The 12,227-nt window shown below is 43.0% G+C and overlaps 1 protein-coding gene across 1 annotated transcript in view; it reads left to right on the forward strand.

Annotated features, from left to right (window-relative positions):
* Positions 1-767: 767 nt before the first annotated feature.
* The window catches only part of LOC117374674 (protein shisa-6-like), an 86,902-nt gene continuing 75,442 nt past the window's right edge, over positions 768-12,227 (forward strand). Inside the window, exon 1 of the mRNA XM_055223770.1 lies at positions 768-1,351. Coding sequence (XP_055079745.1) covers positions 768-1,351 — 584 coding nt within the window. The remainder of the gene's footprint in view (positions 1,352-12,227) is intronic.

The following is a 12,227-nucleotide window of genomic DNA, read 5'->3' on the forward strand; positions in this document are numbered from 1 at the left end:
CCCCTCAAACAACTCCTGCCAAAGTATATCATTTATACATAAAAAAAAAAAAATAAATAAATAATAATAATAATAATAATAATAATAAAGAAAATAAATATTTAAATAATACATTAAAATTTATGCACTAAAATCAGTAGTGTGATATTAAGGCATTTTTCTCTTCCATATTGGATTATATTGGAAAGATATAGAAAGATCAATGATATTTAACGCTGATATTTCTTTGTGTCCTTAAGCAACGCACTTCAGTCACGTTGCCAAGTATAAATGTCGTGTGTGCACAAATGGGCAGCCTTGCTTCTGTTAGTCTACCCCAGGGCAGCTGTGACCCCTGAATATTGTAAATTAAAGACAAGTACAAGGCAAAATGATACAGAGCAAATATCAAATAACAGGACTGTCTGAAAAAATCCACGTCAGGCGCCTGCTTGAATACAAAATTAATTGCCGTAACATTTTGAGAGCGACATATTTCAGAATACTTAGTTTCTTTTCTTGCCGTTTGTCACTAGTGTCATTTTAATTAGTCCCATAGTTGTCATCACCTTTAATATTTGTTCCCAGATTGTGTTTGGATCAAAGCTAACCTGCAGATTTGTGGGTTGTTTTTTTTTGGCAGATCGCAAAGACGGAGAGAAAACCACCTGAGAAACTAGGATGAGTCCCGTTTCCGCCTCCCAGACCCAGAGAGGAGCAGCCGCCATGGGCCCCCCCTCCCGGTAACCTCCCCAGGGACCACTGCTCGGGCGGGGGGTCGGGGCAGGATGCGGACCCTTCACTCTCACCTCCTTCACCTGCTGCTAATGCTAATGCTAACCTACTCTCTAAGCGCGTCCACGAACAGCGACAACAACAACAACAACAACAGGAAGCAGCGAGCTCAGTCCCCGCCGAGAAGGAACGCCAAGGTTAAAGGTCACGTCATCAACGGCACCGCGCTCCCGTTCGCTTCCCCGGAAAAGATCACGCAACTCCAAGCCCCGGCGGTCCAGCATGACACCTGCTTGGGCTACTACGACGTCAGCGGGCAGTTCGATAAGGAGTTCGCTTGTAACAACACAGACCACAGGTTTTGCTGCGGGAGTTGTTTTTTGCGTTTTTGCTGCGCCGATCGCGGGAAAAGATTGGAGCAGAGGACGTGTACGAACTATAACACGCCGGATTGGATCAAAACGCAGCCGCCGTCACCCGCGCCGACCGGAGACACGTACGACCCGGAGCTGGATCGAACCAACACGACGGTTTACATCACGTGCGGCGTCATCGCGCTCATCATCGCCATCGGAATCGCGGCGAAAGTGGCGTACGACAAGGCGACCAAACCGCCGCAGGAAATGAACGTGCACAGGTAGGACGGATTAAGTGATTTTTAGATGTATTTAGACGTGGGTAGAGTAGCCAAAAGTATTCTAAAGTAAGAGTAAAGTTACTTCGAAATAATAAAATAGTGTTACTCAAGAAGGACGAAGTAGTGGTCCAAGAAATGACTCAAGTAAAGGCAACGTAAAGAGCAACTATTGGGACGTAACATCAGAATTATAATGAAAACTTAATGTAATTGGAAGCACAAAACATTAAATAAAGCACAAAATCCGGTATTTTCAAAGGAAAGACACAAAAATGAGAAAAAAAGTACGTTATATCTGAAGGATCGGAGCAAGAAACACAAACGTTCACATTGTTTAATATCGTCAACGCAAAGTTTTTGTCACTCGTAGACTTACTCATGGTGGGAAGTGGAACCAAAACTTGCCAAAAAGTACTGTTACTTCAATGAAAATACAACTCAAGTAGGAGTACACGTATGCTGCTAGAAAAGTACTTGGAAAAATACAACTTTTTAAAGAAGTTACTCAAGTAAATGTCACTGAACACTGCTTACTTCTAGATATTTTATGCATAAAGTTGGGAGATATATTTGAAAAAGTGGATTCTATTGTCGTTTTGGAGATATGAACATTTTGAAACTCGAGTATTGGTGATTTTTATTAGTGACTAAACAAAAAAAGTGACTTCAATCATATTTATTTTAGCCGCCTCCCAAACGAACGACGGGACTAAACTCTAAATCAACTTTTTTACTAAGAAGTACTACTGTATTATCTACTGTTCTTAGCCAGTTTTTGGCAATTTTAGAGCAAACTCTATAAATTTGGCGCTTTCTGGTCAAAAACAATGAAAAAAATCTATGCGTACAGTTTCAAGTACTACGTGATATCACACAGAACTGTTGAGGATTTAATTTGCTTTTGCTATACAACCTACTTGGACGACTGAGGGATTACACAGCGCTCTACTGTGAGCTTTATTCCTTCGATTTGAGGAAAGTAACTGTATTCTGATCTGCCGCCGTTGCCGTAGAGACGCCGTTACTTTAAAAAAAACAGCATTTATTTCCTCTACTCTAAGGTTGTGTGTTAAATGTGTGAATAAAACAAAACACAAGTCCAAAACACCGTATGTTTTGGTTTTATAACAGAAAATAGCTCAATACAGGCCCTTTAAATTAAATTAAACTCAATATTGTCCATTTCTGGTCCATCAAAGTGCTGCACCAGACCGGCGGCGTTTGGCTCTGACGTCGGCGAGAGCAGAGCGAACTCGCGGCGCTGGTCTGTCTCACCCGTGGGGGAGAGAAAATGCTTCCAGATGAACGGTCTCATGTTCAACGATACAGTGATTTGGTCATACAAGATAATGGGGTTATTCTTAGAGATAGGAGAGGATCAGATGTGGAAGTAATCAATGCAAATGAGAGGGTCAGAAAGAGAGGAGGAGGAAGAGGAGAGGGTCAGAAAGAGAGGAGGAGGAAGAGGAGAGGGTCAGAAAGAGAGGAGGAGGAAGAGGAGAGGGTCAGAAAGAGAGGAGGAGGAAGAGGAGAGGGTCAGAAAGAGAGGAGGAGGAAGAGGAGAGGGTCAGAAAGAGAGGAGGAGGAAGGGGAGAGGGTCAGAAAGAGAGGAGGAGGAAGAGGAGAGGGTCAGAAAGAGAGGAGGAGGAAGAGGAGAGGGTCAGAAAGAGAGGAGGAGGAAGAGGAGAGGGTCAGATGGAGCGGAGGAGGAAGAGGAGAGGGTCAGAAAGAGAGGAGGATGCAGAGGAGAGGGTCAGATGGAGCAGAGGAGGAAGAGGAGAGGGTCAGAAAGAGAGGAGGAGGAAGAGGAGAGGGTCAGAAAGAGAGGAGGAGCAAGAGGAGAGGGTCAGAAGGACAAGAGGATGCAGAGGAGAGGGTCAGAAGGAGCAGAGGAGGAAGAGGAGAGGGTCAGAAAGAGAGGAGGAGCAAGAGGAGAGGGTCAGAAGGACAAGAGGATGCAGAAGAGGGGGTCAGATGGTGCAGAGGATGCAGAGGAGAGGGTCAGATGGAGCAGAGGATGCAGAGGAGAGGGTCAGATGGAGCAGGGGAGGAAGAGGACAAGGTCAGAAGGAGCTGAGGGGAGGGTCAGAAGGAGCGGAGGAGGAAGGGGAGAGGGTCAGATGGAGCAGAGGAGGAAGAGGAGAGGGTCAGAAGGACAAGAGGATGCAGAGGAGAGGGTCAGAAGGAGAGGAGGATGCAGAGGAGTGGGTCAGATGGAGCGGAGGATGCAGAGGAGTGGGTCAGATGGCGCGGAGGAGGAAGAGGACAAGGTCAGAAGGAGCTGAGGGGAGGGTCAGAAGGAGCGGAGGAGGAAGGGGAGAGGGTCAGATGGAGCAGAGGAGGAAGAGGAGAGGGTCAGAAAGAGAGGAGGATGCAGAGGAGAGGGTCAGATGGAGCAGAGGATGCAGAGGAGAGGGTCAGATGGAGCAGAGGAGGAAGAGGAGAGGGTCAGAAAGAGAGGAGGAGGAAGAGGAAAGGGTCAGAAAGAGAGGAGAAGGAAGAGGAGAGGGTCAGATGGAGCAGAGGGTCAGAAGGAGCAGAGGGTCAGAAGGAGCAGAGGATGTGGTTCAGAAGGTCAGACGGGGGTTCAGACGTACTAGTGGGCGTTGTGACGATGCTGATTTGCCTGACGAGCTGCTCCCTCTTCATTTCTTTTCTAAATCAGGACAATCTGGAGTTAGTGGTTTTGTTTCGATCCAATCTAAAGTCGTTTATCTGCCCCGTGTCATTGATGCAGACGACTTCTCCTCTGGTCAAGGTGCCAATTCTGCGAGGAAAAACACAGTTCCTTAGACACCTATAATCCAAAAAATAAATAAATAAACACCAGCAGAACGAAATGAGATAATAATAATGTGAGAATAGTAACACTGTAGTAGTAAAGCGTGAAAAACAGACAATTAATTTTAAATGTTTTGCAGTTACGTTACGCATTCTGAGCATTTTAATTATTCACTGTGAGTTTATACTATACACTTTTCACAATCTGTACTGGGACAAGACAAGTTTTGCTCAAGTACTTGGGGGAAAACTGGGTACAGGGGTTTTAATATCCGATTTTTAATACTTTTGACAACCCCAGCGCCTTTAAATATTGCTCGGTTTTGGTGTAATTGCCTCAGATGCACCTGCCACTCGTCTGTCTTGCACCTGCCTTGTTCCTGTCACCTCTCGTCGTCCAGAACAAAAGAGCCGTCCTCGCCGCAGACTTCACTTTGGTGGATGTGATTGTGGTTCCCGCTGCTCTGCAAATGTCAGATTACTCAGCTCTTCTCGGCTTTCTCACAAGACGATAACCACTCTGCCACAGTGACACAGGGGAGGACGTGAACGCTGCGCTCAGAGAGATCAGGAGTCTAACCCGCAAACTCCTGGTGAGAGGGAGGAGACAGGATAACCACTCTGCCACAGTGACAGGGAGGAGGGAGTATAAGGTGCAGAGGAGGAAACAGGAGGACTACAGGAAGATCAAGGTGTAAGTGTTTGTACTGAGAGAAGAAGATGCAGAGGAGAGGGTCAGATGGGGCAGAGGAGGAAGAGGAGAGGGTCAGGTGGGGCAGAGGATGCAGAGGAGTGCGTTAAAGGGGCAGAGGATGCAGAGGATGCAGAGGAGTGTGTTAAAGGGGCAGAGGATGCAGAGGAGTGTGTTAAAGGGGCAGAGGATGCAGAGGATGCAGAGGAGTGTGTTAAAGGGGCAGAGGATGCAGAGGAGTGTGTTAAAGGGGCAGAGGATGCAGAGGAGTGTGTTAAAGGGGCAGAGGATGCAGAGGAGTGTGTTAAAGGGGCAGAGGATGCAGAGGATGCAGAGGATGCAGAGGAGTGTGTTAAAGGGGCAGAGGATGCAGAGGATGCAGAGGATGCAGAGGATGCAGAGGATACTTTGGAGCCTCATATTTTTAAAGAGCGATTATATTTGTACTGTTCTGTTAAAGTCATAACATCTGTATTTTATCGTGTCCATAAAGAGCAGATGCTTCACGTCTGAAGCTGCTGTTTTCTGTTTTCGTTCTGATGAAAAAGCCTCGTTCTTATGTTTTTATTATCGTTCGTTGCAATAACCTGAAGTTGTTTTGTCTCACGTCGGCGTCGCTTTTCATCTTATTGTTCTCACGGAAAAATCCTCAGGGACGTGAGGAACTTAGACTTGTATTTTCACACATTTTGTGACCACAAGGAGAGCAGAACAGGACTAAACCAGGACTAAACCAGGACTAAACCAGGACTGAACCAGGACTAAACCAGGACTAAACCAGGACTAAACCAGGTCTAAACCAGTACTGAACCAGGACTAAACCAGGACTAAACCAGGACTAAACCGAGACTAAACTGAGACTAAACCAGGACTAAAACAAGACTAAATTGAGACTAAACCAGGACTAAACCGAGACTAAACTGAGACTAAACCAGGATTAAACCAGGACTAAACTGAGACTAAACCAAGAGTAAACCAGGAGCACAAAGCTGCATTAAAGGTGAACTACGTCACTTCTCTGGTGGAAGGGGGCTGTGTATATAAATGTATTTAACCCGTTAGCTTCAGGCTCCACTGACTCCAATCACTTTCTATTGAAACACACTGCTGCCTCTCTCTGTACCTGCTGCTGTCAGACCTGACGTTTTGGTCTTGAAATGTTCATATTAACTCGCTCTACATGATCCTGGGGTTTTTATGTCGCTATTTTGTCCATAAATTAAGATATGAACATTAATTTAAATAAATAAATAAATAAATAATATCAGACAAATCGCCGCTAACATTACAGCGTTAGCAACAGGTTTGATTAAGCGCCGCTCTCTGCTAAACCAGTGGAGACGTTACTTTCAACAGCATCGCTCCAGATTGGCTCTTTGGTTGCTATGGCGATGCTATTGCTTTGCCTAACCCTAGAATGTTCCACAGTACAGAATTAAACTCACTGACTTATGGCATGACTTAATACTTAATCCATGATGAGTTTACAAGCTCTTTTCACAACTCTTCAAGACCAGAGTGGAGTTTTGCCATCATGGTCATGCTAATAACCACTAGCATGCTAACAGCGCACTTCCTGATTCAAGGACACTATAAAAAAGCTCTATAATTAGACGCAGCTCGCAGTGGTTTCACTTTGACATTTAGATCTGCTTTTACGATCTGTCTGTGCCGGCCTGGGGAAAGACAAATTCTGTTCAAATACAAGGACAAAAATCATGTAAAGCTCCTTTAATTAGTTCCAGAAAGAAAATGTACATGAAATATAATGAAATATAATGAAATATAATCTCTGAAGGCTAAAAGAAGGAGCTTAGACGTGATGTGGACGACAGGAGGGACTGGAGCAGCAGACACTGGGCCTTTTAAAGTGTCTGTGAGCTGAATCTGAAACACTGACCTTCACCAAAACCAAAACAAACTCCACCTAAAAGTTCTGATTTAAACGACTCCACACGATCGATCGCAACCTGTGTAGAACCAACCAATTACCACCCACTGAGAGACAGAGAGAGGGAGGAGAGGAGAGAGGGAGGGAGGGGAGAGAAGAGAGGGAGGAGAAGAGGAGAGCAAAGGGAGGAGAGGAGAGAGGGGGAGAGACAGAGAGAGTTCAACCTGTGTAGAACCAACCAATTACCACCCACTGAGAGACAGAGAGAGGGCGGAGAAGAGAGAGGGAGGGAGGGAGGGAGGGAGGGAGGGAGGAGAAGAGGAGAGCAAAGGGAGGAGAGGAGAGAGGGGGAGAGACAGAGAGAGTTCAACCTGTGTAGAACCAACCAGTTATCACCCACTGAGAGACAGAGAGAGGGAGGGAGGGAGGGAGGGAGGGAGGGAGGAGAAGAGAGTAGAGACAGAGAGAGGGAGGAGAAGAGAGGAGAGGGAAGGGAAAAGAGAGAGGAATGGAGGCGAGGGAGAGGAGAAGAGAGGGAAGAGAGACAGAGAGAGGGAGAAGAGAGGGATGAGAGCTGAGAGGGGGAGAGGGAGGGAGTGACAGAGGGAGGAGAAGGAGGAGATGGAGGGAGTAAGAGAGGGAGGAGAGGAGAAGGAGAGAGCGACAGAGGGAGGAGAGACAGAGTCAGTGTGAGTTGATTCCTCAGACTCTAGTGTCGTTTTGATTGAGTCACAACAGAAGAGTCGGTTTGTGACACTTTGTCATTTTAAACTCGGCTCTTACCAAACCCAACAAACATTTATTTTTTATGTATAACACTTACATTATAACATTTTCATTTAAAGATGTACTATGTAACTTTCCTAAAGGGGGTCCGTACCTGCGTGTCTCACATAAATGTCACTGTTGCTCTTCTTCTCTTGACTGTAGTGACATGTTTTTACTGTGACTGGATCATCTTAGATTTACCTTAGATCATTTCTTCCGACCTGTAACTTGAACTAGTGGCATGACTTGTTTCCATGGAGATCACAAAACGAGTCTTAAATGTCCCACCTTGAGCGTGAATAGTCGTCCATTACAGTCTCTGCGTTCACATTGTCCTGGTTTGATCCTGTCCTAGTCCTGATTTTGTCCCAATTTGAAAATCTGCATCGGTTAAAATAGTTTCAATTCTGAATACTGTAAATTTCAGACTATAGAGCGCACCTGAATATAAGAACAGCATAAGAACAGCACCTGAACAGCTAAATTTGAAAAAGAAAATCAATTTTGTCCATATATAAGCCGCACCTGAATATAAGCCGCAGGTTTTTGTGTTGTAACGTGTGATATTTATACAGAAATACGGTACACGGAAGGTTTTGTTTTGTTTTAATTTAGGAACTTTTTTAATTTAGGACTTTTTTTTTGCATTATTTTTTTTTTACTGTGTCTGAAAAGCATCAGTTCATAATCTTCCCCCATGTCTCATTTACTGTCAGAGCGCCCCCCAGTGTCCGTTAGGCAGTAAAAATCTATAAATTAGCTGCACTGTTTTATAAGCCGCAGGGGAAAAAAGTAGCGGCTTATCGTCCGAAATTTACGGTATTTATTTTAATTTGAGAAGTTTTGTTTTATTTATTAACTGAACCTATAGATCATTTAACTTGTTCCATAAAATTTCAGACACATTTTAAGCTCAGTCCACTTCAAATACTAATAATACGTCTGTGAAAATCTCATTTCAAGAACAATTTTCTCAACACAAAGACCGAACATTAAGTAGAATTGGTGTGAAACAAGTGGAATCATAATAATATCATGTGTCATTTGTGTCAGAGTCGTCCAGCGCCGGGCAAGATCCTGTTACTTTTCCTCCAAAGTATGTCAAACTCAAGGCCCGGGTGCCAAATGCGGCCCGCCATGTCATTTTATGTGGCCCGTGAGAAGGTAAATTAAAAGTCATAAACTAAGTCTGTACTGCTTTAATGTGTGCGCTGACCATAAATTAAGTGGAGCTGAGAAATATTTGCAAATAATCATCACAAAATGTTCACAAAGAGGAAAATTGTCGGCAGTGAAGGAAGTTAGAAGGACTTTAAGGAGTAAAACCTGTATGTTTTCTGTGTTACGAGGCGGGGTCGGCACAATCTACATCATTTTGACACCAAACACGGAGCTAAGTATGAAAAAGTGAGTCTGCAAGAAAAACAACAAATAGTCCAATAATTAAAAGGCTGTAAAACTGTGCGATCTGACCAAATACACACTTTTAAAAATGTCAGTTTATCAGGAAATACGCAGTTTCACAGTTACATCTGGCCCTTGATGGCGGCCATTTTGCTGATGTGGCCCTCGGTGAAAATGAGTTTGGCGCCCCTGTTTTACTGCGATGATAGTAACTAAAAACCAGATGAAGTAACTATTAAATCACCAAATAAATAATAAATCCTCAAAAATACAACCCAGCTGCTCGAAACTACTAAAACAGAACAGGATCTATGAGTAACCCACGTATTTATTGCGGGACGGGGTCATTTTTTCACAGAAGAAAAATGTGTAGGCAATTATTGTTAATATTATTATCGCCTATGAAATATTTAAAAAGCTAATATTCATCTACATTGGCCTATGTTTGATGACGTTTGATAGTAAAGTTTATGTAGCACGTAACCAACGCAGTTAACCTATGACCTGACACCACCCCTTTGCGCACCACCCATGCCCGCCACCGCCACCGCCATCCATACACGCCTTTTTAGACCGTTACAACCGTTTTCCACAGTAAACGGAGCCAAAAAGAAGTGATTTGGAGATGGAACGTGAGGTATTATGTTGTTTTTTTTTTTTGCTAAAATAAAGCTGCAGTGTTTTTTTCACAGTGTATTTAATGATTGCGGGTGCAGGTCGGGGCGGGTTGTATAAATAAATTCTGCTGTGTGGACCGGGTCACGCGTAAACTGAAATGTGCCCGACCTGCACGTCTCTACTCACAACTACACAATGACAACAGCACGGGGCAAACAAATGTCTCCTTCACGCAGACCAAACAGACAGAACAGCACAAACAGGACAGAGATTATGCAGCTGTAAGAACGAACAGATGTTAAATTAAATCAGAGGCGTCAAACTCATTTTCACCGAGGGCCACATCAGCAAAATGGCCGCCATCGAGGGCCAGATGCGACTGTGCGGCAGCGTAAATGTCACTAAATGTAAACAAATGTCATGTAAAATAAGTGTAACTATTTTAAAACTTGTTAAATAACTGTTTCTGTGTTTATTCCTTATTCAAGTTGCAAATATTACGTGTCCGTGTAACTCCGTGTAACTGTTTTTCCTGATAAAGACGTTTATTTATTTTAAGTGAGTCGACGTAAATTGTACCGACCCGACACAAAAAAACCTACAGATTTTCTCCTTAAAGCACAAACTTGTTTTCACCTTTAGCGTCTTTCTTGAAACTTCCTTCCACGCCGACAATTTTCCTCTTCCTGAACAATTTGGGATGATTATTTGCAAATATTTCTCAGTGTCACTTATTGGGAAAATCTCATTAGTTTATCGTCAATGCACATATTAAAGCAGTGTACTGTTATTTTAAAATGACAGTCAAGCCTTAATTTACCTGCCTTTACCGTGAATTAGATGCACTTCCCATAAGTATCGAGGGATGCGTCTTTTTCACGATCTGTAACCTCCAAACACACGTGTCGCTCCCTCTGATGTCGTCCGTTTGTGTTCCCATCAGTAAAAAGTCGCCAAATAACGATGCGGATCCATAAAACCCACAAGAATCTGCGTGTGTCCTGATGTTTCTTGTTGAAAACGGTGAGTATTTGCCTTGTCAGCGCTAAATCAATGAGATGTCAGAAAAGTCTTCGCGGCCGTCTACAGCGACTTCTGATTGGTCCTTTGCAGTCGGTCTTTTTTTTTTTTTGCCAATCACAGTCTCTAATCCCTCGTCTCGGTCGTGTTTACTCCCAAAACACAGGAAACACTTTGCAGCTCCTCCGCGTGAGACGAGTCTGATCTGTCACTGCTTTGACTCAGCAGAATAATGAAACTGAGTACTTCATTAGAGTACATGTTACTGCTAAAAGTAATGGTGTTTAACTGTAATAATACCCTGTCCATAACTGTCATATTTGAGGAGCTCGAGTTGATGGTTAGAGTCTTGGGTTTCACCTTAATTAAACTTTTTGAGAATCATTTTCCAAGTTCTTCCAGAGCTTTACACAAAGATAATAACACACACTGTCTCTTTTAAAGCTTCACTACGTCGCCATGGAGATGTTATTGCATTGTGTCGAATATTTATCTTTCTCAAGCAGCTCACACTAAGAGTCCATGTGTTCTGGAGTAATAAAACTGTAAAAATAGGTGCGTTTAATGCCATACTGTGGAACATTCCAGGCAGACAGTGGACTCAAGACTAAAAACCTAATGCACATGTGAGGGAGCGAGGTCTGAGGGTCTGTCACCTGCACCGTTATGTGCTTAAATAAACTTTATTATCAAACATAATCAAACTTAGATGAATATAATACGGAGATGTTACATTAGAGTCTATTTTTAGTTTATTTTTAAGCCTATTTTTTTATTATTTTAAGCTATTTATCTATTATCTTGTTTTACTTCATGTACCATTCTCCTTCTGTTCTTTAACTGTGCGGTGCAATACTGGAATTTCCCCACTGTGGGACTAATAAAGGCAGATCTTATCTTATCTTATTAGTCTGTTTTAAAATATTTTAGCTCAGACTAGGCTTGGATTGGTTATTACTGGTTTGGGACTGGTTCAGACTGGGTTTGGGCTGGTTTTGAAGGGTTTGACCTGTTCTGATTGGATCTTGATTGATTCAAACTGGACCTTTACTAAACCTGGACGGGTTCAGACGGGTTCAGACGGGGCTTAAACTGGTCCTGATCAGGTTTAGACGTTCTAAAACAGGTTTATAAATGCGTCTTTACTGTGTTTTGATCTTTTTTTTTTGAAGACCTTCATGTGAAGTGACAGTATTTGTTTATTGCATTTATTATTTCTCCTTTGACCCAAAATACGAGAAGAAAAATCAAAAACACAAACCAAACCAAAGCTCGGGTCTCAGGAGTTTGTTATATCAAACATTTATTTCATTAGAGCTGTTTGTATTGCTCAAAAATACTTTAAAAAAACATCCACTTTTACTGTGAGTGAGGCCGCCTTTCCACAGATCTGGCTTAACTTGTTTAAAGGCGTCTGATTTTCTTAAAAATGTGAAAAACAGATTTATTTTAACAGTTTTAGCCGTTTAATGTTATTCCTCACTTACCTCCTGCATTCAGAGCATCCGGGGAAGACAATTTTGCTCAAATAAATAAAAAAATAATGTGTTGAGGCCTTTTAATGTGACACCGAGAACACTCCAGGTAACACAACAACATCTCCATGGAAACAAGCAGATACCCTGTAGTAGTAAAGTGACATAATGCACCTTTAACTCACAGTATATTCCATTTGAACACATTTCTTTTCTTTTTTTTTACCC

Source organism: Periophthalmus magnuspinnatus, chromosome 8 (genome assembly GCF_009829125.3).
Source record: "Periophthalmus magnuspinnatus isolate fPerMag1 chromosome 8, fPerMag1.2.pri, whole genome shotgun sequence".
Lineage (NCBI taxonomy): Eukaryota > Metazoa > Chordata > Actinopteri > Gobiiformes > Gobiidae > Periophthalmus > Periophthalmus magnuspinnatus.